The sequence below is a fragment of the Mustela nivalis genome, assembly GCF_964662115.1.
Source record: "Mustela nivalis genome assembly, chromosome: X".
NCBI lineage: Eukaryota > Metazoa > Chordata > Mammalia > Carnivora > Mustelidae > Mustela > Mustela nivalis.
In genome coordinates, this window is record NC_139040.1 from 32078329 (window position 1) to 32105834 (window position 27506).

A 27506-nucleotide genomic window follows, 5' to 3' on the forward strand; every position below is an offset into this window, starting at 1 on the left:
GACATTTATCAATTTGCTTTTACTGACATTTAAAGAATCGATTACATATTTTATATACTTACACATTTATATATTATATATATATATATATACAAGTTTGACAAGTTTATAAACATGTATAAACATATATATGTGTGTGTATATATATATATGTTTTACTGGGGAAGGAATGAAAGTACAGTAGAGAAAGAAACAGTTCCTAAGTTTTGCATTAAAAAATAAGCTACAGCAAAAAGAATATAGTTGAGATATGGTGATTTCCATTTCACTCACACGTGAAAAATAGTTTTGGTGTACAACACAATATTGCAGATGTCTTTTTGCATTCAAGTAAATGGGATTTGATGGAACTCTATTATACAGAATACTCTCTTACCACTGTCAAATCTGCAATAAGAGCTATCATTGAGCACCCTAAAATATGCCAGGCACTGTTAAGATCTGGCCTTAGACACTTACGAAGATAGTCACACAAACTCTTCACTCTTTGTAGTCAACTCTTGAAGGGGTTTTCTTCCCCATCACCCTCTCCTCTACCAATTTGATAGAAATGTGCCTAAATCTTCCCTGAATTACAAGAATCACCTATAGAAAAGGGCATACCTTTTTCTATTGGGTGGAAAATTGACACCCCAGATAGCACCAAAATAGAGTGATAGAATGCGTGTAATGTAATATGGGTTAAAATGAAGAAAAAGTGTTTCTTAACTCTAGTCAGTCATCTATTTCAAATATTTTATAAAATCCAGTGTAACCGAGGAATTAACAATCTGTTGAAGTTCACTAATGGCATTTGTCTTACCCTCAGAATCCTCAGAATATCTAACACACAGGTTCATTTTATATATGTGTACATAGCTCACTGAGGTGGTTCCATTATAGGCCCGTTTACCTACCTTCCTGCCCCTTCTCCCCAAAATAAATTACCAGTATAAATTAAATACAAATACATTAATCCCTTACTCCTTTAATCTTTGATCAAAGGGAAGAGGAAAAGAAATTTAAAAGGTATCAGAAATTAAGGTTTATTCCTCACTTGCTGAGGACAAAAAGCCAGAAGTAGTAGTATATGTGGTTCTTAAACATTTTTGAGTCACAGATCTCTTTGGTATTCTTATGAAAACTCAAGACTCTCTCCCTAGAAAAATGCATGTACACATTCACATGGAAAAATATTGTGTATAATGTTGGTTTCATATGTTCTCTGAAGCCCAGGATAAGAGCCTTAAGAACAGCTGAGAAGTTTCTTACATATTTAGGCACTGTTCACTATCCTAGGCTCTGATGTTTAAACCAGTGGTCAATAATATCAACATATAAGCCTATTAATGACACGTTTTCATTATCTTTTTTAAATGAAACTGGGACATAGGATTTTGTAATTTGCCTTCTCTCATACTTGACAAGTTTGACAAGTTTATCTCCTTTAAGTGTGTAAATAAATTATCACCTGTAAGTAGAAACTTACTCAAATAAGACAAAAATCATTTTACCTGATCTATTAATGATATATTACCATCGTAAGATCTTAGATTTGATTGAAAGTCATCTCCTCATTAGTATTTTGTCCCATGTTCTATTTGAAAATCTAGATTTCAGAGAGCACAATTAACAACTCTTAATTTTGTGAAACAGTAGAAATTAGGTGGGAGACATATTCTTCCAAGTATAACCTAAGGAAGACATTATTTGGGGCAAGAAGTACTCAAAGTTCCAGGATTCCATTTGCTAGATTTATCATTTACTGGCCATAGAATTCTTATTTTCCTGTCTTGTTTCACTATTTGTAAGTAAAGAACAATAACCACTAAGTTCACATAGAAAAAGCAAAATTTTAGATATATTTGAATCAAAAGTATTAAACTACAGTACTCATATATACAGTACATCTTTTCATCTATGTATAGCATTTCTAGTTAAATGAGGCCTTCAATTTTAACACTTTTTTTTTAAATATACTGGTTTATTTTCCCCAGCTTTATGGAAAAGAAAGATTGTATACTAAGAAAATATAAGCAAATTGTATTTTAAAACTTGTATAATAGAAAATATAACAATTTTCTAAATAACTGGCTCAAAATAAAGTATTCGGTGTGTTAGAAAAATAAGGTAATATTTACAAAAGTGTTACTGTGACACAGAGACAGCTATATGTGTGTTATACAGATAGATAATCTAAAAAATATAATAATCACATTGTTAAATATTAGTAGATTCACATTATATTACATTCTTAATAAATGGGGGGGAAAGCTTACACTATCTTGAGCATAGTATATACATTTTTCTACTAAGTTAACATAAAAATAAATAAAATTTTCCTCTGTTCTAAAATAATCACATTGTATGACCACATATTTTTAAAAATTGGATTTCATTCTGGTTTTCCGCTGCCACTAACTGTAGGTATTTCATGGTCAGTCTCTTTTTTAGGATCTACCATATCTTTATATCTCTCCCCACGATGTCGTTCCAGGTATGGGCCCCAGTTAGAAGCTGGTCTGCAGCAGTTTACAATGCGCTAAAAAGAAAAAAAAAAAAAACTTGTTTCAGACCATAAGTGTTACAATCTGTAAACAAGCAAATACCAAACCATATTATTAAGTTTCTTTGCTAACCAAAATGAAATAGGAACCATAGAAACGTTTAAAAAAAAAAAGAAGTGTTCATCAGAATTCTTAATAGAGTATACTAAAAAAAAAGATACCCAAATTTAACCGTAACTAGAATTACATGAACTACGAAACCAGAATAACTGATGAATATGTAAATTATTTTAAAAGAAAGTGTATGAGCCTTTAAACAACGGAATCAATCCACATATTTTCACTGAATTGTCTGACATTTCTGTCCTGCCCCTAGAGGGAGGGTTAGGTGAGGATTTAAACAAGTGTATACTTGGGAGGTTTCAAGAACCAAACAAAGGGAGCTCCAGGGTCAAACCATTGATCAGGGTGGGCTTGGGAAATTATCTAAAAATTTGACTCCTGAGAATTTATCCTTGTCATTGTCCTAGTGAGATGTCATAATCAACTCCATCTGCCTACACCTCCATGCAAGAAGGGTCACTCGGGGTCTAGACTGGGTTTGAAATAATTTACCAGTTTTTTTCCAGTCTAAACACACTATGAGGACATGTATCATAACCAGACAATGTATTTGAAGATTATAGATATAAAGCAAAATGTTCATTTGCTTTGCACCATCTTCAGGGACAACTCAGTACAAGTATAAATATAACTTCTACATGCTAAGCACTCTCATAGTGCCTGAGGATGTAGCAGCAAGCATAAGACTCTCCCTGAAGGAGTTTAGAGGCCAGTATGAGACATGCAAATAGATACGTGGCATAAAGCTATGCTATGCACATGGTAATGAGATGATTATACCAGGTGTAGAAGTTGCCTAAAGGTTCATAATCCCATATTACCACCATATGAGTAATCTTCATTTTGATAAGGGCTTTCTATAAAGTATAAATAATATAAATGTGCTTACTTGAAAGATATTTCCTTCAGCTTGAATTATTTTTATGACGGCCATAATTGGAATCCAAATAATGCAGAAAATAATCATACACCAGCCTAGAGCAACTCCCCAGTCAGGGTATAGAATTTTGGCATACTCGGGCCTATGAAATTTCACCAGTGACCAGATCAAAATTGCCTGTGAAAGTAAAATATGAAGAGACAATGCTGAAGATTAGACTTTATTGCCCTAATGATTTCAATTGCACTAATGATTAAGAATTTAATCCCATTCCTTAGAAATAGTCTATCAAAAGCAATTAAAATGGAGATATAGTCAAGCAACTAAGATAATCCAGTAACTAGCCAGAAGATAATACTAAATGAACTGATCTAAATAACTTGCATTTGGCTTTGAATAGATTCTTCCAAAATGAGCACCTCCATATATTTATAAAAGATAGAAATACTGGTCCAACATGTTTTTCAATAAACTACTTTACCATGAAATATTTCAGATTGAAAATAAAATAATATCTGAACAATTTGCACAAATGAACTTTTAACTTTCACTTATAACAGTATGGTTTTATTCTATGCTATAAGCTAGCCAGCATATAAATTCAAGGAAAACATAAAGTACCCTTTAGTGAAAATGCTTTGCTCCTTGCTTAGCAGATGTTTCTATTATTTCCCACTGCACAGAGCACCCCTTACTCCACACCCAAAACACAGACACACTCACACGCTACTGGTGCATATTTGCTAAAGCACGCTTCACTTCCAGCCTCTCTTTGAGAGAAAAACAAACTCAAGGTGTATTTGGGTAAAACAGTGAAATCTGAATCTTAACAAGGAAAAAATTTGTAAGCCAAGGCAAAAAACAAACAAACAAACAAAAAATTTCTTTAAAAAAACCTACTAGTTGGGCGCCTGGGTGGCTCAGTGGGTTAAAGCCTCTGCCTTAGGCTCAGGTCATGATCTCAGTCCTGGGATGGAGCCCCACATCAGGCGCTCTGCTCAGCAGGGAGCCTGCTCCCCTCTCCCCCCAACTCTGCCTGCCTCTCTGCCTACTTGTGATCTCTGTCAAATAAATAATAAAATCTTTTAAAAAGAAACCTACTAGACATGTTGCAGCATTAAAACTAATTATTTAGAAATCTGTAAAGCAAACAAAAGAAAGTAAACAAGAACCAGAGTCACCTAGTAGTTTCTCTAAATTACTTAACTGTCTAGGTTTTACTAAAAGTGAGGAAATGGAATGTAAGAATTTTTATCAAATATTCGAGTTTAATTTTAAAATAGATTAATCCTACTTAATTACAGTAATTTAGATGTATTTCCCAGTTACCATAATTTTTTACATAGCTACAAGAGAATGGATAAAGGATGCTGGAGTACCTATGACTTCACATCCTTTTATACAAAATAGATGATAATGTATACCATTTAATATTTAACGCTTTTACATTTGAAATTAAATCCAGTTGTCAAAGCTATATAGTCAATAAAAACTAGCTGGCTAAAACGTCTAGTGAGAGCTTCTTAATTGATAAAGGGTTTATTTTATTATGGGGAATTGTCAGAAGAGGAAAACAATCTTTAATACCACTGTCTAAATCATTTAGTTAGAATATGGAGCATCCAAAATATTTTAATTCAGTACATCCAGTCCCAAACTGCTCTCTGCTTGAAGCTGACCTTAAAAAATATGAGAAAAAATAAACTTAACACCCTCTAAAACAACAATAATACTTCAGGTGTGAAGCAAATTCTGGATCAAATTATTTAATGTCCTTTCCTGGGAAAAGCTCTGAGGCATGGAGACAATGAGAACCAAAACACATCCTCTGTGAAGCTTTGTGACTCCCACACCTCCACCATTGCAGTAATTCTCCATCCTATTAAGTGTTTATTTTATTATTGACTGCCCTGAAGTGTTATTTAACGACATCATGTCTATATGCCGGGTCTCTCTTTCCCTCAGTTCCTAAATAGCACCAATTGTTGAATTTAACATAAACTATTGCCTCTGTTGAAAGGGGTGAGTTTCTTTTAGTAATTTCAGATAGCAAATCCCTCCCATAAGGAAAAAAAAATAATGCATTAAAATGTGAGTGTTTCTTAGCAATTGGTATATTTATTTATTTATTAAGATTTATTTTATTTATTTATTTGACAGACAGAGATCACAAGTCAGCAAGGGGCAGGCAGAGAGAGAGGAGGAAGCAGGCTCCCCGCAGAGCAGAGAGCCCAATTTGAGGCTCAATCCCAGAACCCTGGGATCATGACCTGAGCTGAAGGCAGTGGCCTAATCCACTGAGCCACCCAGGTGCTCCGCAGTTAGTATATTTAGATCACAGGCCTTGAAGATTTAGATCACTGGGCCTTAGCAGAGAACTTAGGAACATTGCAGATAACTCAGCATACTTTTTAGGGAACGGCAGACAAATGATTTATTTTTATTTATTCTACTGATAATTTTTATTTATTTATTTAAAGATTTTATTTAATATTTGACAGAGAGAAATCACAAGTAGTCGGAGAGGCAGGCAGAGAGAGAGAGAGGGAAGCAGGCTCCCTGTGGAGCCGAGAGCCCGATGCGGGACTCGATCCCAGGACCCCGAGATCACGATCTGAGCTGAAGGCAGCGGCTTAACCCACTGAGCCACCCAGGCGCCCCTCTACTAATAATTTTTAAGTACGTAAGACCTTTAAGTCTATAGGAGCCTGTTCATTTTCTCAAATTGTAAGTGTTTAAACCTAGAGCCTCAAAGACAATACTGCAAAGGCGCTTTAACTGAGGCAACTTGCAGTCATAAAGCAAAAGTTGGAAGTCATTAATTTATGATACTAGTTTGCCTTATTGTCTTCAATTTGAATTATTTGGTACCAATGATATGGTACCAAATTCATGACATACTAATACTTACAATCAGAAGAAGAGGTGTAATGACAAACCAGCAGGCTCTCCACCATAGCCAGAATATCCACCTTTTTGCTCCAATCATCATTTCGATATCTTCAATAAATCTGTTCCCGCCTTAGACCAAAAAAAAAAAGAAAAAAAAAGTGTATTCAGTTCTTGCTCATGTTTTCCTCCATTAATCATTGTGGCCCCAAATTATCTTTCTGTCTAAACATTTTCTTATACTATAGCAATGAAGTACACACCTTTAACTACATTTTATTCCTAATCAATTTTTCCAGTAATATTCTACTTTACGACTTTAGTAAACATAATAAAAATAATCACACTAAATTATTTTAATAAGATGTGTAGATAATTCTGTAGTTACTGTGTACCATAAATCCAGATGATCCCTATTATTTCCAGTATAGCCGCAATCAAAATGCCCCATCCAGCACAGAAGTGGTCAATCAGATGCACCCAGTAAATTCCAGCCTACAAAAAAAAAAAAAAATTACATCTAAGTATATTTTTAATTATTTTTATGACTGATGAAGTCTTTATATCAAATCTATTCATTTGACCTTAACATGTGCTTCTTGGTTTCACCTGTGCTAAGATGTGAAAAAGGAGTATTTTCAAACGTAAACACAAATGTGGCTTTAAATATCTCAAAAAGGATGCACCTTTCATCCTATACTGAGTTACTGGGGAAAAAAGCATTGAGAATAGTTGGTCAAAATGATATGCAGTGTCTGTGTGCTGTGTGGTAGTTGCCAAAAAATACAGTATGTGTTTAAAGTCTATAACTTTAATTGTAATTGGGGAATTGTCCATTATTGGGTCTCCTGCCCTCTTCATAGTATACTTAGCTATTGAAATGTACTGCAATGGGGAAAAACTCTGGGCTAAAACTCAGAAAATCCTGAGCGGAGTCAGACTTGGACTTGTCTCTAACATCCTGTTGAACGTTTGTTTTCCTCATTTAGATTATTAAGTACGTTGCAACTAATGATTTGTCTACGAAAAAATACTGTAGTAATACCTGAGTTACACAGACGAGACCAAGGAGAAACAAAACCAAGCAGCAACCCAAAGTTATAGGAACTCTCATTTTCTTCATCACTTTGGGAAATAAATCTTGAATTGTTGTCGTAATTGTTTCTTCAGAAGGGGAAAAAAAATGACATGTCATAGGTCAACTCATTTGCCAGTAATTTTAATCAAATAATTCAACTTCTATTAATCAAATTTACAAATATATGCTGAAAATATACTCTGGGTCCTATTCCTTTTGTTTGTTTGTTTGTTTTCCCCTAAATGAAGTGCTTTCTGTATTTATTTTTAAGTTTTATTTTATTTAAATTCAATTAACTAGTTTCAGAGGTAGAGTTCAGTGATTCATCAGTTGCCTATCACACCCAGTGCCTACCCCTTGCTTTTAAAAATCCATAGGGTTCTCTCTCTTGGCAGTCACCAGTTGTTGGTTCAGATAAAAACCAAATGCTGCTCTCTTTCTTTGTTGTTTTTAGTCTGTTTTACAAGGTTTTGATAATAACTACAAGGTAACAGATCCCTGAGGGCTGATGTAGTTTGAAAGAGGATTATGGGAAAGGAAGAATTCTAGGAGAACTTTTTAAAAAGGTGAATATTTAAATAAATGGCATGGAAACAGAAAGGCCTTCTAGGTTTAAGAAATAAATATGTTCATGAAACAGAGTACTGACTGAAAACAGAAGGATGCGGGGGTGAGAGGATTAAGATACAAGCTGAAATTTCCAAGGCTTTGAAAGTCAACTGGAGGAGCCCAGACTTTATACTGTATCTTAGTCAATTATTAAAGTGTGTTATGCAAGACTGATCTGATGAATAATGTTTTGGAACATCTAGGTGTGTACCATGGGGGAAATTCCCTATATGTACATAGAGCCACGTGCAAAAACAATCATTGCAGTTGCATGTTTCATTTGTCAGAATTGGAAATGACCCAAATGCCCATCATTATGGCAAAAGACGATGAATTAGCTCAATCTATATGAGTATTATATCAACACAGATTCACAATACATGTAAAAAAGGGTCAGAATGATACATGTGTTATGAAACTTCACATTTATGTGACAACATTTATATGTTATTTATGGATACATATATAACAGATACGGACATGGACTGGATAACACACATAAGCCATGGTGACAGTTGCTTCTAGGAAGGAAGAAATGTGAATCGTATTAGGGAGAGAAACAGAGGGGACTTCAATTTCATTTCTGAGGCAAATATAAAATATTAATTAATAAGTGTTTCTTTGGGGTAACTACTGCATGAGTGCTTTGTACTTTTCGGTATTTAAAATCGAGTTAAAAAGAATTTCAGATTCTAAGAGTAAAAGCTAATGGGGACAACAAGGGTAAGAAAAGGATGTTTTTAAGTAGAGGAAACACGAGTAAAATAGAAGAGGGATATGGTAACACTGGGAGCATTACTTACCAATGGATGCAAACTGAGAGTCGAGACCCAAAGTCAAAAGCATGAAGAAAAATAATATGGACCAAAATGGCCCCCCTGGGAGTTGGGCTAGAGCTTCTGGATAAGCAATGAATGCCAAATCAAAACCTAAGAAAAATGTATGACACTTCACTTAAATTGGTTGCCAAAAAGCTCACACATTTGAACATTTTCAAAATAAGATACTAGAAAAATTACATTTTAATTTGGCGACACAATCCATGAGACACATTCTCGGGCAACTATTTCACTCGCACTTTTTAAAATATTTGACTTGATTGTTCAACGAAGTGATAATGTGAGCATGTGATGTGAATTAAGCTAGTGAGATGAATTTTGTAAATGGTACATTGCTCACATAAGAAATCTTAACTATTTCAATGATTTTGTTTCACCTATTTCATTTTTTTTAGAGACTCATAAAGAGTAACAACTGTCTTAAACTCCAGAAACCTAAATTAAGCCTAGAAATTTTAAGAGAATCACATTATCAAGAAAGCTCTGCTTACGGAACTACCTTTTTAGTCTTCAGCTGTCTCTCCAAATGTTCACCCAGAATCACTAGCCGTAGTGCCATTTTAATTCATATGTGGACACTTGCAAAATGGTGTATAACAAAACTAGAGGTTGAATCTTATTTTCTATTTCATGCACATTATTGTTAGAGGTGTTTTAATTCTTTTTTCAATCATATTATGTGATACTTTGTTTTTTTAAGTATTTTAAGTTTCTCCAGACTCCCAGAGGACTGACCTAGGAGTCAGAAGAATGACCTTCAGTCTAGGCTCTGTCACTTCCAATGATTTAATCTGTAAGACATGCTGGACACGAACTTATGTAGTCCTAACATTCTGCCATCAAATGATCCTGCCCATGAAAAAAATTTAATGAGGGATTCCTACCACTAAGAGCACGAGAATTCTTTTCCTAAGAGTCTTAGCCAGAAAATTAAGCATCCCTAGCTAATGTCTTTAAAGTTAGGAAGTTCATTATTCAGATTCCTTTAAAGCTGAACACAGCTGGACATTCAAATTTACCTGGGTTTCTATCTATATGATATTAATGTGTTTTAAAAATTCAGACCCAAGGTTGCACTTGTACATGGGGGAATACACACACACACACACACTCACATATATGATCTCGTGCTGTCATAGATATATGAATACACACACGTATATACATACATACATAAATTAAATGAAGGTAACACATGTAAATGGATCCATGATGCCTGACACTTGTACAGTAAGCAATTCATATTAAGGACTACACAAAATTCAGAAAATTATCTTCTTAAACAATTGTTCCCTAATAGAGCCCTGCTTTCTCCAACCATCTAAAAATTATTACATCATTAAAGTAATCAAATTATATAAGAGGACATGAAAAAGAAAATGCAACACCCTAAACCTTGCTTGAGTGCTTTAAGTAAATTGCCACAAGTTATATAAGTGTTTCTTAAATGAGCTACACGAAATTAATCAAAGTTATTAATGTATAGCACCACATACCTGATTTTACGACTTGAGAGACTTCCTTTCCAGATATATGAGCCATGTGTCCCAATATAGAAAAAATAGCAAATCCAGCGAACACACTAGTGAGGCAGTTTGTCAAACAAACTACAATAGCATCTGAGAAGCAGTTGTTATTGAACTTATTATAAGATGATAGAGCAACTAAGCCACCCCAAGCCACTGAAAGGGAGTAAAATATTTGAGTGGCAGCATCCTTCCAAACCTATAAGAGAAGATAATTTCGTCTTTAAAAACATACACTTTAATTTTTTTACTTCTACAAAAGACTTCATATATACAAATGAATAAATACAAATAACAATGAAATAAGCACCAAAAAACCAAACCCACTGCTCAGCTTAAAATATGACATGTTCCCAGTCTTTGGAAGCCCCCCCCAGCGCCCCCTTATGATCAGATAGATCACCCTTCCCCCTCCAGTGCTAACCGCTATCCTGACTCTTGGGTTTTTCATTTCCTCCTTTTCCTTTATATTTTTACCCTAGAAACATGTAAACCCAAAACAATATGGTATTTAGCTTTTCACGATCTGGAGTTGATAGAAAAGCTTTCTTCATGCATGTAAACCTATACACCTTGCCTCTTTTCATTCAGTATTGTATGGGCATTACTCGTTTTCAGTTTGAACTGTATGAAATTTCAATTTTGTGTCAAAACTGAAAAATATAGACAAATTCACGTGGTTTAGCTAAATATATGTAGTTTGGGACTTTTTTTTTTCACTGCCGTGTTGCCCCACTGTATATACCACAGATCATCCTCTATCCTGCTGAGGAACATTGAGGTGGCTCAATATTCTGCTATTAAAAATAATGTAGCTGTAAGTAGTCCCGTATGTGTCTCCTCATACCGAGCTGAGGAACTGTGATGATGTCGAAGAGTATACGCATCTTCTCTTTCATGAAATATTGCCACATTATTCTATTGCTTTGGACCCTCACCAGCTAGGTGTGAGAGCTCCCATTCCTTCACATGCTTGCCAATATTAGTCAGAATTAACATTCTCCAATCTGGTGGCTGTCAAATGAGAGTTTTCATTACCCTAATTACTTACAAGGTTTAGTATGTTTTAATGTCTTTCTATTCCACAGGTTTTTTTTTTTTCTTTGTAAAATTCCTGCTCACGTCTTTTGCCGATTTTTTGTTTGGGTTATTTGTCTTCTTTAATCTCTAGAAATTCTTTACTTATGCTGGGTTCTAATCCTTTGTCTGTTATATATGTTATTGTTCCTCCTAATTTGTGGCTTACTCTTTTTGCCTCTTAACATTGTGACCTTTGATGAGCCAAAGATTTTATCGTTGTTTTAATGTAACTAAAGGTGCCCATCTTTGCTTTAATGTATTGTCCTTGATTTCTCTGACTTAAAAAGACATCTTTAGCCAAAGATCATAGATACTTTCCTACAGTTTCTTCTAAATGATTTAAAGCTTTGTTCATATTATCCTCAATTAACCTGAAAAAATGACACAGTACATATTAAAGTGGAAAGCCCAATTCATTTTCTTTTCTAAATGGAGTATCAGTTGTCTAAGGATAATTGATACTACCAATTACATCACTTGGATGTCAGTTATCTGAAGTAGATAGTCCATCTTTTCCCCATTGATCTGTATTGCCACCTCTGCCACATAGCAAGTTCCAAATGTTCATGAATCTATTTCTGAGACTACTGTTCCACTGGCCTATAAGTCTATATGCTAACACCACATTATTTTAATTCCTATAGCATTATAATATTATTTCATATCTGGTAGGACAAGTCTTCCTTCGTCAGAAACCCCTTTTTTTTCCTTTTTCTCTTTCACGTAAATTTTACAATCCATTCTCGAGATCTAAGGAAAACTGTGCTGTCAATCTGATTAAAATTCTATTGACTCTTCATACCAATTTAGAGATGAGAGATACATATTCATTCTTAACAAGGACAATACTAGGTAATTTTTGAAGAATGATGATATATTTAGATCACTAGTTCCCTCATCATGTTTGTTGGAATAGATCCTCACGGAGCCAGGCCTCAACTCCTTAAGTGGCCTCTCCCTCACTCCATCTAATCCGAGCCTTTTACTAGTCAGCCTCTTACAGTTTACCCCTCCTGTATCTTTGCTAAAGGACAATAATCTTAGAAATGAATCTAAGCAAATCCATATTAACAGTGAAATTCTGTTGATATAACAATACAAAAGAGAAAACCTAATTGTGTAGATTTCAAATATATTGCCAAAGATTTGGGCAAAAGTGTTATTTTTTTGTTTGTTTTTTAGTCCATTGAAAAACAGGACTGCTCAGTGAAGAGCAGGCAATATAACATGGAGACAAAGAGCTCTAACTCTGGAGTCAAAAAGAATGACTTACTCTCCTTGACTTCAATTTATCTAACATTTTTAAGCCTGTTTGTTCTTCTGTGAAATGGAGATGATGAAGATGATGATGGTGATGATAAAAGTGTACTAAGAATGATGTGATAATTGAATAAGATAGCATATGTAAAGCAATTAGCATGTTCAATGGTAGCTATTATTATGGAAAATGATCATAAAATGATACTCAATTTCTTTTACGGAAATTAAAAACTATAATTTCCCCCTGGAAAGGTATGTAATCTATTTCCAATTTCAATAGAAATATAAGTTGTGAGAGAGTAAAATTTACTAGGTCTTCAGAATACAGCTTGATATTAGATTATTATTACATTATAATTGCTTTATACTGGCAGGCAACCAGTAGAAAGCAAAGTGGATGGATGGATGGATGGATGGATGGACGGGAAGAAGAAATAGATAGATGTAATTTCACTTATAACAAAATCATTACAAAGAAAATGCTCTTGTTTCTTAGGCACATATTAAGAGATGAACAACATGCTTATGTTGATCTCTCAGCTGCTTTTACTTGATACATTTTGTATTCATATGTGAGTTAGGGGGAGCTGGAAATTGATGTAGCAGGTCTGGGTTCTATCAAAATGCTGCTGCAGACCAAGATGTGTACCTAGGTAGCAAATAAAGTGAAGCAAAATTCCAAACATAGTTCTAATCTCCATATCTATCAATCTCATAGCTATATACAAAATTACTAATTTAGAGATTAGAAAATCTTAATTCAAGATGCACAAACTGGATGTGTAAACTTAACTACACGTGAATCTTTCTGGGTGTCAGTGTCATCACTGTAAAATGAAGGCATTAGTGAAATAATCACTGAAGACCAGAAGACACTTCTTACTATAAATTTGTATGATTCTCTGCTCTCCTAAAGATTGTAACAAAGTTCAGATAGCCAAAGAAAAGGAAAAAGTATATATTTATGATCCCATGCTCAGAATATGGATTGTGAGAAATTAAAAAAGATATAGGAAAAAATTCTCATTATCAGCAAACCCAAAGAAGGAATGGGGAAGTACTGTATCAGGGTGAAGAGGAGGGAGGATTAAATTGTATGTTTCCAAGGAAACTTTAGGTTTAGGTCTGATATTTTAAAGGTAACAGAGACATTGAAATAGACCAATTTAAAATAATCGTATAAAGTTTTCAGGAACTACAAAGCTCAGGTGATCTGAGGCTTGGAATAGTCACTTAAAGACTATCAAAGGGGCATTTCACCTGTGCCCAAAGTTAAGAAGTTTAAATAAAATGGAGGTCCACTTCTGGGGAAAATGTTGCATTAATAATAGTAGCAATGATTAATAATATAATAGCAATGATTGAAATCACCGTGTGCTCATATTTATATAATAGTATATCATTTTGTAAGTGCATTAATTAATATTTTATCTTGTTTAACAACCTAATAGAGAGAAGATGATGAATCCCAGCTTCCATTTTATTTATTTCTTATTCATCATGGAAAATGGTCTTCGAGTTGGGAAGATATTAACAAACAAGGTTAAAAGATGTGAGGCCCAAGATAAATGAAGAAATAAACAAATGGCCTGTGGACACATCAAACTACACTAATCTCCAAGACTAAAATAATAAAAGTTCATAGTCTAAAATAATTTAAGTCTGTTGTGGTTAATTACTGAGTGAAAATTATTTGGGTATAGGAAACCAATTTTTTGAAAAGAAGTTTTCAAAAAAAAAGTAAAGGCTGGATTGCCATGACTAAAAACTGATTACCAGAAAAATTCTACAACAAATAATTAAATATCCAGATTCTGGGGTGCCTGAGTAGCTTAGTGGGTTAAGCCTTGGACTCTTGATTTTGGTCAGGTCATGATCTCAGGGTCATAAGATCGAGCCCAGGGTCAGGCTTCATGCTGAATGTGGAATCAGCTTGAGGTTCTCTTATTCCGCTCCTCCCCCTGCATGATCTCTCTCTAAATAAATAAAATCTTAAAAAAATAAATATCCAGATTGTAAGTATTTAGAAAAAGACAAATTGCTGGAAATTAGCACCAGTTCCTCAAAGAATCAATATCCATTTTGGATAGCACTGCTAGTTAGGAAAATAATAGTAACATAGTGTTCCTTGACTTTAGCATAAGACCTGGTGTTTTAGTTGGCCAGAAGCATAATGTGTGCAAGAATGTGATGTGATTACTGACAAAGTGAAACCATTCTTGGGCTGTGCGAATAGAACCATCCTATATAGAGTACACTGAATCTATGTGATCTCTGCAGTCAAAAGTGAAAAAGATTTTATGTATCTCTAATACACACAGCCATTACCTGGTGATAGACTAAAGTTAAAAGAGGGTTACCCAATTCATATTCACGGCAAGTAACAGTTTCATTTATGGAATGCTTCATTCATTTCAAAGTTGTGGTTTAACTTCCTAACCCATTAAGGACACTTTGATCTTAACTTGGGGATATTAACTTTGGAAGACAATAAAAATATGTCTTAGACCATTAGGCTTTCACCTATAATCTTGAGATCTCTTGAGTTTATCCAAGAAGTCTCACCATACTAGTCATCAACTTGTAGGTCGGTGTCCCAACGTGAAAGGTGCTTTGTCAGATTAACACGCCTCAAATGCTTTTGGTCAAATAGAATCAGTTATATGAATAATATGACTTTTAAAACCTTACTGCTAAAAATGATTATCTCACTTCTAAAAGGAAAGCACTAGTGTCATGTTAAATAGCTCCATGGGACTTCCTGTGGACAGAAAGACCAATACATTTAACTGCATTATTCCTTTGCCAACGACAACATGATGACACTCATATGCAACCAAAGATTTTCAGTGTTGGATTTTAAGGTTTACCTCCTCAGATCATTTGAAATCCAAATGAAGTCTTACCTCGGCTTCCCTAAGTTTTGTAAAATTTGACTGTGCTCCAATATAGTAAGAAATGCCTTTCGATGCACCCTCCAGAGTAGCCCCCCGGATTAGAAGGATGAGCAGGACAACATAGGGGAAAATGGCTGTGAAATATACCACCTACAAAGAAAAACAACCAGAGGTGAGTAAGTTAAACTTGTAAGGCCCATTATATAATTGTATATGAACAAAGTCATTAACCAGTTAACATTAGTAGAATAAAGTATTAAAGATTTCATAGGTTCTCGATAAACCTGGCGATACTATTACCCAAACTGGCATCATTTTCTCTTTCTCTTCTCCCCACTCTCTGATGATCCCTTTTCAAAACACTCTGATGTATGAAGCAGTATTTCCTGAGTTCACATTGTAAATACACAGTACATCAGCCATGGTAACTGGGAATTGAGGTAGAGTGCTTTCCTAAATGTGTCTTTATAAATGTCTGAAGGGACTGAATATCACTTCTCGGTAAATTACTGCATTGAGGTGGGAAGGGAAATGATTTTATACCTGCGATAGTTAGTATATATTCAGTCCCCAAGGAGGAGGAACATAATCTCCTAGTAGATGTCCAAATCCCATGAAAGTTGATTAAAGTGAATACCGAACACTTGATACTATTATCCTTAGAGCAACCATGAAGACAGTTTGATAACACACATTGCAGTGTACTTGGATCCTGGATAACCCACGGTTCCAGATGAGCAGATTGCCCTTGAGGCCGGCTTTTCATTAATGTGGACAATTTCTTTGATCCATAGATGTCCTATGTTTGATAATATGCCCAAGGAGACAATTTAAAGTCATCCAGAGATCAATAAAAATTAATCACCTAGGCAAATGGCCTTTAATGGATTATTTCAATATTAACGTCAAAAAGGAACCACAGGTTTCAAAAATGTGCAACTGAAATATTATTTTGGAAAGTTTCCACTGACTTTGTGAGGCCCACTATATTTCTTTGATCTAAACAGAGTGTCTCCATAATTCAGCATTAACTGAACACGCTAGATATTATATCCAGAATACAAAGATAGCAGCCACAGTTACTCCTGCCTTTCATCTTTAAGGGGATTTCAGTCTAGTAGTTACCCATAAATACTCATTTTCTGGGTAGCGTACAACTGTTCTCAGAGAAAATTTCATGTTGTTCCCTGAAATTGCCATGATGCTCTCAGGAAAGTTTAAAAAATAAAGCAATAAAGGGGGAAAACAGGTTTTCCAGAAGAGGACTTTTCACTGAAAAGAGGGTTCTGAGTCGATTCTGGCCAGCTTAAAGAGAATGACTGCATATTTGAATTTTTTTCCTCTCTCTCATTGAAGGAATCCTGACACTAAACCTATATAACGAGAATCTAGACTTCAAACCAAACACTGCAATATATAATTCCATCCAACATGTTTATTTGTATAATAGGTGACACAATTTTAAACTAGGTACTCGAGCCTCTGAATGCTGTGTTAGCTAGCGGGGACCAACTTACAGAAGTACAGCTGACTCCTGAACAACACAGGCTTGAACTGTGTGGGTCCACGTAGACGAGGATTTTTTTTTTTCTTCAGTAAATACAGTACTGTAAATGTGTGTTCTATGATTTTCTTCATAACATTGCCTTTTCTCTAGCTTACTTTCTTATAAGAATAAGGCAGATTATTATATATATATATATATACATATATACATATATATATATAAACATACTAAAATAGGTGTTAATTGACTTTAGGTTATCAGAAAGTCTTCTGGTCATTGTGGGGGAGTCAAAAGCTATAGCTGGATTTTCAACTGCGGGGGTGGGTTGGCACCCCTCACCCCCACGTTGTTCAAGGGTCAGCTATAATTGCACCATCCTGGTACTAGTTTTTGCTTGTTTTGTTGTGTTTCTACCAGGAGCAGAGATCTTATGTATTTTCCTACAGCTAGGCTGCCTACTTAGAAAGCTTTTCACACATTCAAATGTTCCCATTATAGAAAAAAACATGCATTTGATTATGCTTGACATTGAACTGCAATGAAATTGGAAAAGAGCTACATCACTACCTAATGTGTTTTTCAAATTACCTTGCCAGAAGACTTGATTCCTTTAAATAGCGCTGCTCCAACTATGAGCCAAGCCAGAAGAAGACAAAGGGCTAAATACCACACAATTGTTCCAGTCTCATCCATTCCACTTGACCGCTGGAGCGCCACCTTACTGAAAACACACAAGCCCTTTTTATGAACACAGAATCGCTTGTCTTCATACATTGAAGTTTGTAATATCTATCAGGAGATGTTTCAGAAGTATTCTATCTTATTAATACATCAATTTCATGTGAATCTTTTATTTTTTTAAAGATTCTATTTATTTATTTGGCGGGGGGGGAGAGAGCATAAGAACAGGGAGGGGTCAGAGGGAGAAGCAGACTCCCCACTGAGCAGGGAGTCCAACGCAGGGCTCAATCCTGGGACTCCAGCTTCATGACCTGAGCCCAAAACAGTCACTTAACTGACTGAGCCACCCAGGTGCCCCCCATGTGAGCCTTTTATTGATGCTATTGTAAGAGGGGCAAAAGCAGTTCAATGAAAAGCTAGGCTCTGAACTTTAGGGTTAACTGTAGCCAATCCAAAATTCCAAACCGTAGAATAGAAGATCTACTCATTCCTTTAGCTATGATTCGCCCCCTAGTATATCAAAGCTCTTTTATGTAAAAATAAAATAATAACCTTACATCAGATTATTTCTTTTATTTGTTACAGTATTTTTCTCAAGGTAAAAAGATGAAGAAAATATCTAAAATTAAATCATTCATCATTCTTGTAGTTAGCATCAAACCTAAATGATCCCAATTTTATGCCTTTTTCAAAGGCTTTCTGTAAAAATCAATGATTTCTATTAAGAACGTGCATGAATCTAGGATTTTAGTTCTTAGCTTAATGTTTGGGAACATTTTAAAATCCAGATTTTAGGGGCGCCTGGGTGGCTCAGGTCATGATCCCAGGGTCCTGGGATTGAGCCTCGCATCAGGCTCTCTGCTCAGCAGGGAGCCTGCTTCCCCCCCCCCCGCCTGCCTCTCTGTCTACTTGTAATCTCTGTCAAATAAATAAAATCCAAATTTTAAAACGGTCCCACAGAGCATGAACATTTAGATGAGGAAAGGCTCGTTACAACAATAATCAAGGTAGTTTGCTAAGAGTAAGATGTAGGTATAAGTCAGGAGAGTAGAGAATGATCAACGGAAGTTAATGCAAATAAATATAAGCCCGAATGTCCACTTTTTCATGGAATGACAATCATTAACAAAATGGATAGTAAAGAATTGAAGCTTTATTTTTTCTTTTTTTAAAAGATTTTATTTGACAGAGAAAGAGATCCCAAGTAGGCAGAGAGGCAGGCAGAGAAAGAGGGAGAAAAGAGGCTCCCTACTGAGCAGAGAGCCCAGTGCAGGACTTGATCCCAGGACCCTGAGATCATGACCTGAGCCAAAGGCAGAGGCTTAACCACTGAGCCACCCAGGTGCCCCAGATTGTAGCTTTAAATAACAATTTTGCCCCCAATATTACTCATTACCCAACAGTTTATTATTCAAATTTTCTCATTATATTCTAAAATTTGAGTATTCCTTTCTTCAGAGCAATGCCCTAACTTATGCATGATAAACACCGAACAAATCATTTCTGACAGTACTGTGCTCATTTGATAAACAATTTATAAATGACAATTGGTTGACTAGAAGCTGATCTTGCAAGTTACCACTACCCCCACAGGCTAGGTAAGCATTTGAGTCCTATCAAGTGTAGTTTGCTCTGATTCTCCTTTTTCTCTTCTTATATGAGGTAAGGAATGAGCTGATCCGTATTTCATTGTTATTTCCAAAAACTTTTAAACAACACCTGTTTGAGAAGTAGATCATCTAGCATACTTACTTCCAATATTGTTCGCTGGGAAGCTGTCCTGGCTTATAAATTTCACTTCCGTTGATGCAGTTTAAATTGTGGATGTCTGCCCAGCTTTTATTCACTTGGATGATCTCCCCCAGAATTGTATTGACATTACAATGAGTAACTAAATATTATAAAAAAAAAATACACACACAGACACATACTTAGTTTTAGACAAGTACTTTTCAGGGGAAAAAAGTGTTCATTTAAATATTTATTTATCATTTTAGAGAAAGAGAGAGCATGTGATCGGAGGGGCAGCGTCAAAGAAAGAGAGAGAAGCAGATGCCTCACTGAGTGTGTGGAGTCTGATGCAGGGCTGGATCCCAGGACCCTGAGATCACGATCTGAGCCCCAATCAAGAGTCAGTTGCTCAACAGACTGAGCCACCCAGGCACCCCTCCTGAATGAAAGTTCTAATGATAAAATTATTAAGCCATTTAGATTGTTACTTGGTGAGGGAAGAAGAGAAATCTTACAAGTGGAATAAGCCATGCACATTCAGCATCTTAAATCTCTGCTACTAAGCTGGAATGAATAAATATCTGCCCTTTTAAACTGTGGTTATATGTATAGTAATGACCGCTATAAAGTAACAATCATTTCAGACGGGACTTAGTGTTCTAAGGAATTTTTAGTATGTGGACTTATTTAACCTCTGTAGATAAATGACACCTTTAAATTCCTAAGAAGCCTTAAAACTTTATTACTTTATTCTCTGGTATACATAGGCAATCCTAGTGGTAACAGTCTACAATATCAATACTATGTAATTCCAAAGATCAGCCATTTAAGATGTGGATGATACATCCTGAAACACAATAGCACTATCATGGATAGCGCTTATCTCTACCACATCCCCACTTTCTTCCTCCTCTCCTGACTACTCTTGAGAATGGCTTGGCTTTACCAGCGGCCCTCAGAAATAACATATTGCATTAATTGACTTTCAAAGTTATCCATGCTTTATCCTGCTTTCATCAACAACCCATGGCTCACTTTAAACTTTGATCTTTAAGTAACCCGTACACCCAACATGTGGCTCGAACTCACAACCCCGAGATCAAGAGTTGCATGCTCTCCCAACCGACTGAGCCAGCTAGGCGCCTCACCTGTGGCTCACTTAAAATTGCCCCTAAATTTGTTGGAAAATCATGTAACCCTTGAAAAGATAGAATGATTCTCCATTCACAACATTTTTAAATAAATAAATGACGTTTACCTATAGGCGACCTGCTACAGTTCTCATCTGCCCAATATGAGCAATTTTTCCATGGTAGTTCACTTTGGAAAGAAGCAAACATGTAGTAAAGACTATAGGCAATTATGACATTGTAATAGATCGTCACAAAAATGGATATCAGGACCATCGTAATTCCCACACCTAGAAAAGAGAACAATTGAAATAAAAAACAAACAAGTGCAATTTATTTTGCTAATTCATAAAAAAGATGCATCTCAATTTCCACAAAATCTATTTGAAAATGAGAAAGCAGGTTCAAGCAGCGTCTTTTCTTTTTTTCGGCGGGGGGTAGGGGAGTGGGGAGGAAGGAAGTTTTTTCCCAAATTTAAAATTATTTTGATGACTGGCTTTCTGAAACCATTTTTTTAATTAACTAGAAAATGGTACTAAGATCAAGGGCAGAAGACCTGTAGGGATCCGTCAAGTTCAAGTAATCACCCATGGCCATTACTCTCTTATTATGTCTGAAAGTTCTCGTCAGACTGGGTCCTGTTGTTAAAAAAAAAAAAGCAAACACTATTCAAAGCTTGTATCCTATTGACCCACTGACCACTAATTACATCCTCCTCTATAAACCAATATTGTGGCAAGTAGAAGACAAAGGCTCAGAGTTAATGTACAAGATTTCTTCAAGCATGTGTAAAGAAAAGTCAATAATTCAGTAACAATCTGAATTTAAGTTTGCCAAGTTTCTTGAATGTTGTGGTTTCAAGATGCAGTTTAGCATACTGAGTACAACCCGTGTGCTCAAGGCTCACTTTTGAGGTGGCTTCCTTAACATTCCCGCACAATGTTCTATTCGCCTCACTCTCAATTTATTTTTGATGCTTTGTTGAAGACTTTACAAATAGTTGGCAGCCACTAGCTCACACCAAAATGATATCGAATCTTCAGACAGGAAGGCTGTTTGATGTTTAATAACAATCGAGGCACTTTGAAAAACTTTGCCAGTATCCTCTTCTATTAGGGAATAGCCCAGAAAACATGGTGACCTGCCCTTTAACTTTTCTGAATGAGGCATTTTAAAAGATACACAAATGCAAGAAGACAAAAGACTGCACATGGAGGAGGAAAAAAAGCCAGAGCCACAAAGTGAACACACAACTGGACTACAACTCTGTGCCCCGGGACCGTAAAAGGTGAATGTAGGATAGTAACGACACCCTTACAACCCCCCGTGGTATACTTCCTAACACCTTCTGGATCTTCAGCCCGAGAGAAACAGAAATACGGATTAGCATTTGGTCTTTCATTTCTCCAGCAAACATTCAGAGAAACAACATCTGCTACTTTGCCTTTACCAGGTCCAAATACGAAACCTTTTCCCACCCCCCAGTGAGGACAGTTATAGACACCAAGAGATCGATAGGCACAATAAGAAAAACATTTGAATACCAACCTTGAAATAATGGGAGAATCCTCCAAACTGAAACTGGACCTAAGCTAGCAAATTGTCCCAGTGAACACTCCAGGAAGAACAGAGGTAAACCAGCCAGGGCCAGCATGATTGCATAAGGTATCAAGAAGGCACCTAAAAAATGCAAAACAGAACCAAAGGGCTATTAGGTCCCCAAACGTCGACAGCACATTGATAACCAGCCTAACATTTTGAAAGCATTCTGATATAGTGGAGTCAGAGGCCTAGGTTTAGGCCCCAGATTTACTAGTTTCTGTGAGAAAGTAGTTGCTTCTTGACATCTGGTTTTCTCATCTGTGAAATGGGATTCTAGCATTACCTAGAGAGGTTGCTATGGTTATTAAAAACAATAGCCTGTAAAATAGGAATCCATAGGCGGTGAATGATCACAGACTTTAGAGTCAGATATACCTAGGTTTCTATCCTTACTCCACCATTTACTAGTTATGTGACCTGGGGCAATTTACTTAACCTCTCTGGACCTTGGGTTCCTCCTAAATGGGGAGAGCAAGGCCAACTCTTCAGTCTGTGGTAAGGTTTCAGCTCTAGAGCCTCTGTGAAAACACTTGGCAAAATGGCAGGCACAGAGTATGTGTTCAAAGTTTATTTCCCTCCTTTTTCCTCTCCAAATAATAGTGTGTTTTTGTAAGACTTTGGGTGCAAATACTAAATGTGATGATTCAGAGCGAAAGTTATTGCTGTGGCTAAGTGGAGTCTTCTCCAAATAGTCATCGTAAGGGTCTTTCCTCAATGTTAGTAAGAAATTTCCTGGCTTCATTAAAAGATTCTGAAGTTTGGAGATGCATTCAAAGTTAACTTTCTGGGGCGCCTGGGTGGCTCAGTTGGTTAGGTGTCTGACTCTTGATTTCAGCTCAGGTCATGATCTTGGGGTCATCGGATCAGCGTCAGGATGCACCTTCCATGTGGGGTCTGCTCGCGATTCTGTCACTCTCTCTCCCTCTGCCCCTCCCCTGCATCAGCACGTGCATGCTTGCACGCTCTCTCTCTCTTTCTCTCTCTTAAGAAGTTAACTTTTGTTTTAAAAGCAAGGATCAATGCTCCTGCATTTAGATTATCCAGATCCCTTTTTGATGTTTTTAAAATTTTATTACTTTACTTTTTTTTCCACCCACTTTTGAGATATAATAAATTGCTCATTCGAACTTTGGCCAGATTGTAGGTAGAAGCAGAGACAGAATATTAAACTTATTGATCAAGTACTCGACAAGTCTTAACAAAGTTTAATAAGAAAAGGGGATCAATGGATTAAAAATGGGCTTTTGGATTACATATATGTCATTGACCTATATGGCACTGTTGTCCTCATGTATTTTTCATATTATGATATCGTAACATCATACTTGGGAATTACATTTTTCCCAACCCTCAAAATATATTCCATTAAAAATAATGAGACAATAAAATACTTGTTATGTACAAGTCCCTAGTCACTAGAATGTAAAGACAAATATGTCTTCATAGATGTTGCAATGTACATACCATCATTGCTATGACTAATAGAAGTTTTAGTCTTAGCAATGATAAATATGAAGAAAAGTAATACAGACTATCCCTGTCTACAGCAGTAAGGGAAATGTTTCTAGCCCATTATAAATAGTTGTGTGTGTGTGTGTGTGTGTGTTTAAAAAAGGATTATTTTCCTGAGTGGTACTTTTTACCCATTATATTATCGTTTTTATTATCAGCCATAATTGGTAAACTGTGACAGAATACCCTGGTCCCAAATTGTTGATACTGCTGTCTCAGACCCTGTGGTTGTATGAAGCTTCTCTTTCATAAACTAATAAAAGAATCTACAGATAAAAATGACTCCAGATTTTAGCCATAGTTATCAAAACCTAAGCAAATTTAAAAATATGATCTATTGACATGTGGCAAATCTGAATTTCATGTTCCTCTCCTCCATTTGGACAGCAGAGAAAGAAGCAATCAAAAGAGCCTAGATTATGCATTCCCCAAATGATACGATCTTTAAAAAAACTGAGAATTGATGTGAGATATTAATTTTTAGAGGAAAAAGTGAGAGAGATAATAGCATACAATAGATAATAGCATTTGGGGAAAGGGGGCTACATTTCAATTTCTCTATATTAAACCTAGTTTAATATAGTTACCAGAAGTTTATGGCCACCACTGGGCTGATGTATGATGACAAGTCACAGGAAATTTCTGAACCTGAATACTAGAGTCTACTCCTTTTCAGAGTCCATAGTGAGAAACTATGGACTCTGAAAATGAGTCTGAATGCTCTTCACTACAGGAGACCTTAGGACTTAGACACCTACAGGCCTGGGATTCCTAACTCATTTTTCCAGTTCAAACTTACACGCAACCCATGACTAAACGATGTAGGCTCCGGAGAGGGGAATTTATTGCCACCAACACTTAAAGTGTTTGATAAACAGAGCTTCTTTCTTAAGTCTCCATAGGCCAATATGAATGTTCTAAGGCAACCAATTAACAAGGACTACAAGATTGAAACATCACCACAGAAAATCCCATTATACCAAGGAAAATAATTATAGTGGCACAGTTTCACTGGTTCCCAATTATGAAATCTAAGGGCATGTCACCTCTACACTTCTAATAGAACCTGTAATTACAAGTAAATAAAATATGGTGTAAGTGAAAAGTTGTTTCGACACTACTAGAGAATTGGGCAATTCATTTTGTTTCCCTTTGTGTGTCACCTCAGAGTTATTTTTTTTTTCTCCTTGTTCTAACTGAGTCTTCCTTAATGATCTCTGAGGTATAAACAGTATCATTTTGCAGAAATTAACCACCTAGTCTTGAACTAAAGTCTGTTGCACATTCTAGAAGGATCCTTTATATACATGGTCAACCCAATTTGGAATACATGTAACTGAATATTGCAGCTTAAAATACTAAACCTTTACTTTTTTATCATCTTCTTCCACATTTGTATTTCCAAAATGCAATGCCTTACTCTACTTAAACCACCAGTTGTACTTGAGCTTCAAATTAGAATGAAAATCCCCAGCCTCTTGCTTAGATTCAGTCTTAAATTAAGCCAAACACAACTTGAGTCTGAAAAGATTATCACAGGAACATGTATAAATGAAGAAGAGCAAGTCATAATGGAAGACTACATTGGATCCTAAACCAGAGATGCAGAAGTGTTAAAAATACAACTTTTACCAAGTTTATGCCTGAAGATTTTTGCAAAGCCAGCTTCCTAACTTGACCTAGCAACTCATAGTCTAATGACCCAAACTCTCATGCACCTTCCTTCAGTTCTTAAACAGCCTCAGAAGCCACACAGCACATCATTTTAACTGGAAGGGAAAGAAGTTGGGGGTAGGGAATACCTCCGCCATTGTTGTAGGTCAGATAGGGGAATCTCCACACATTCCCCAATCCCACTGCATATCCAACCATAGATAGAAGATAATCCGATTTTTTGGACCAGTTACCACGGTCCTGATTCTCATCATTTTCACCAACATGGAAATTCTCAGAGGAAGCCGTCACTTTCTAGGAAAGAGAAAATATCAAGAGTTTGTCTGTCTGCTATTAAAAATCCACAGAAGTGTAATTTTACACACACATGTGGGTGTGCACACAAACATAGATGGGGGGAGAATGAACCCAAAAGCCTTAGCTGAGAGAGACACTTTCCAAAGGTTGAGGAGATTTCTGCTAATGGCTGTTTTTACTTTACAACATTTACCCCTTGAAATGAAAAACAAGACAAAACAAAACCAAAACTCAAAACCTCTTTAGGTGGCTATAATTACTACTTCTTTGGGTGAGATCATCCAAATTTTGGATGGTTACATGTGGTACCCAGCATGAAGGACAAATGAAGGTGGACAAATAAGGCTTCAGATAAAGAAGACTTAAAAATGAATTAGGTAAAATCAACACTGTTGAGCTTGCAGGAGATCTTAGAGAAAAAGGCACCTTTGAAAAAAAGGCTTCTACTAAAACAAACAAAGATTTTATAGACTCCTTTTCCTATAGGCTGATAGTTTGGGATGTACCGAGTTAAGGTAAATTTCACTTCTCTCCCTATCCCTGGCTGGAAGCCACAGAATAATATTCAGAGACAAATTCCCCTGTCCCACCAGGTGGAGTAGCTCTCTCTCCACCTCAGAGAGAAGGGGTTCCCTCCCAACCTGTTAGCTACTCTGGGGTATGGATGTTTCCTCAGGTCAAATAAGGACAAAGCATTTTCTCATTTCCCTCCAGCATATGGACACAGTCTGGTGAGGGACAAAAACCAGGATCGTGTGGGCATACCCAAGGCAGAGGTTGAGATGACTGATCCTAAGTCTTCTGGTTACCTCGGTAAGAGTTGTTCTCTTTTCCCTCTACCCTATAGGGACGTCTCAGGCACACTTGAAAGCAATTGAAGAGAAAGGTGGAGAACCGGGAACAGCCACAGAAGGCAAAACCTGAGACGGCCTCCCCTGAAGTGTTCCCTTCCCAGGCCTCCCACCCTTCCCACAGTTTCCAGACCCCTACCTCCTTCCCTCTGCACTTGAAGAAGCTCGGGCACTTCAACTTGTCCATGGTTGACTCACTCCCTCAGCTTGCTCCGCCTCAGCTGGCAGTCTGGCTTAGCTCCACTGGTGGCAGGTGCACACTCCCCAGTCGCTACCTGCCTGAGTGAGCCACCTTGCCCAGGGGTGGGACCATTTATGGAGGGAGCTCTCCCCTCCCCCTTCAGGGCGCCCTGTCGTGTCAATTACCGGAAGGGACCAAAGTGAGGCTCTGGTTTTTCCCCAGGTAAGCTGGCATGTAGCAATCCCCTGTCCCAGCCCCGGGAAAGGGCTGGGCTGTTCAGGAGCTGAGCAGCCTGAGCCCAAGTGACTGACAGCCCTTGACTCAGAGCCCTGCAGGTGCCTTCGCAATCTCGCCTGCCTCCTTTCCCGGGTTCCCTGCTTCCTCCTAACCTTCTCTCTTAATCTGGTCTCTGTCCTGATGCTAAGTGCTGATCTCCACTGGCGCTGGGTGGGGGGGGGGGGGGAGGTTGGGGCTGGGGGGGTTGTTGTGAAGGGCATGGTCTGTGGGGTGCGTTCTGTTCCCCCAGATACTCCTGAACAGACCCTATCGTCCTGGGCCCTGGGATTTTCCCAGTTTTGCCCCTCACTCTAAAGCACGTGATCCCTGGGGCAAACGCAGCTCCCAGAGGGAAAGCTCCCGAATTGGGCACCTTGAAAAGCAGCCACCTGAGATA

At 36.8% G+C, this 27506-nt stretch overlaps 1 protein-coding gene across 2 annotated transcripts; it reads right to left on the bottom strand.

Annotated features, from left to right (window-relative positions):
* On the bottom strand, positions 1-26943 carry SLC6A14 (solute carrier family 6 member 14). Of its 2 annotated transcripts, none has more exons than XM_082716344.1 (14): positions 26792-26943; positions 25633-25798; positions 22265-22396; positions 20845-21006; positions 19608-19746; positions 17763-17895; positions 15677-15817; positions 10401-10629; positions 8869-8994; positions 7424-7542; positions 6774-6873; positions 6401-6510; positions 3499-3666; positions 1-2521 (listed from the first exon to the last, which is right to left on the bottom strand). In XM_082716344.1, exons 1-14 carry the CDS (start codon positions 26837-26839, stop codon positions 2375-2377), a joined length of 1920 nt encoding a protein of 639 aa, XP_082572470.1. In that variant the 5' UTR covers positions 26840-26943; the 3' UTR covers positions 1-2374. The 2 variants fall into 2 exon arrangements, with proteins under 2 accessions (XP_082572470.1, XP_082572471.1); XM_082716345.1 differs by having other exon boundaries at positions 6401-6500; positions 6767-6873.
* Positions 26944-27506: the final 563 nt, after the last annotated feature.

Excerpts from the sequence above, each read along its gene's own strand:
- SLC6A14 (XM_082716344.1), bottom strand. The coding sequence starts at position 26,839 with ATGGACAAGTTGAAGTGCCCGAGCTTCTTCAAGTGCAGAGGGAAGGAG. Across the intron at positions 25,799-26,791 it reads TCAAGTGCAGAGGGAAGGAG|AAAGTGACGGCTTCCTCTGA; the intron begins GTAGGGGTCTGG and ends TCTCTTTCCTAG. Across the intron at positions 17,896-19,607 it reads CCCAGCGAACAATATTGGAA|TAAGGTGGCGCTCCAGCGGT; the intron begins GTAAGTATGCTA and ends GTGTGTTTTCAG.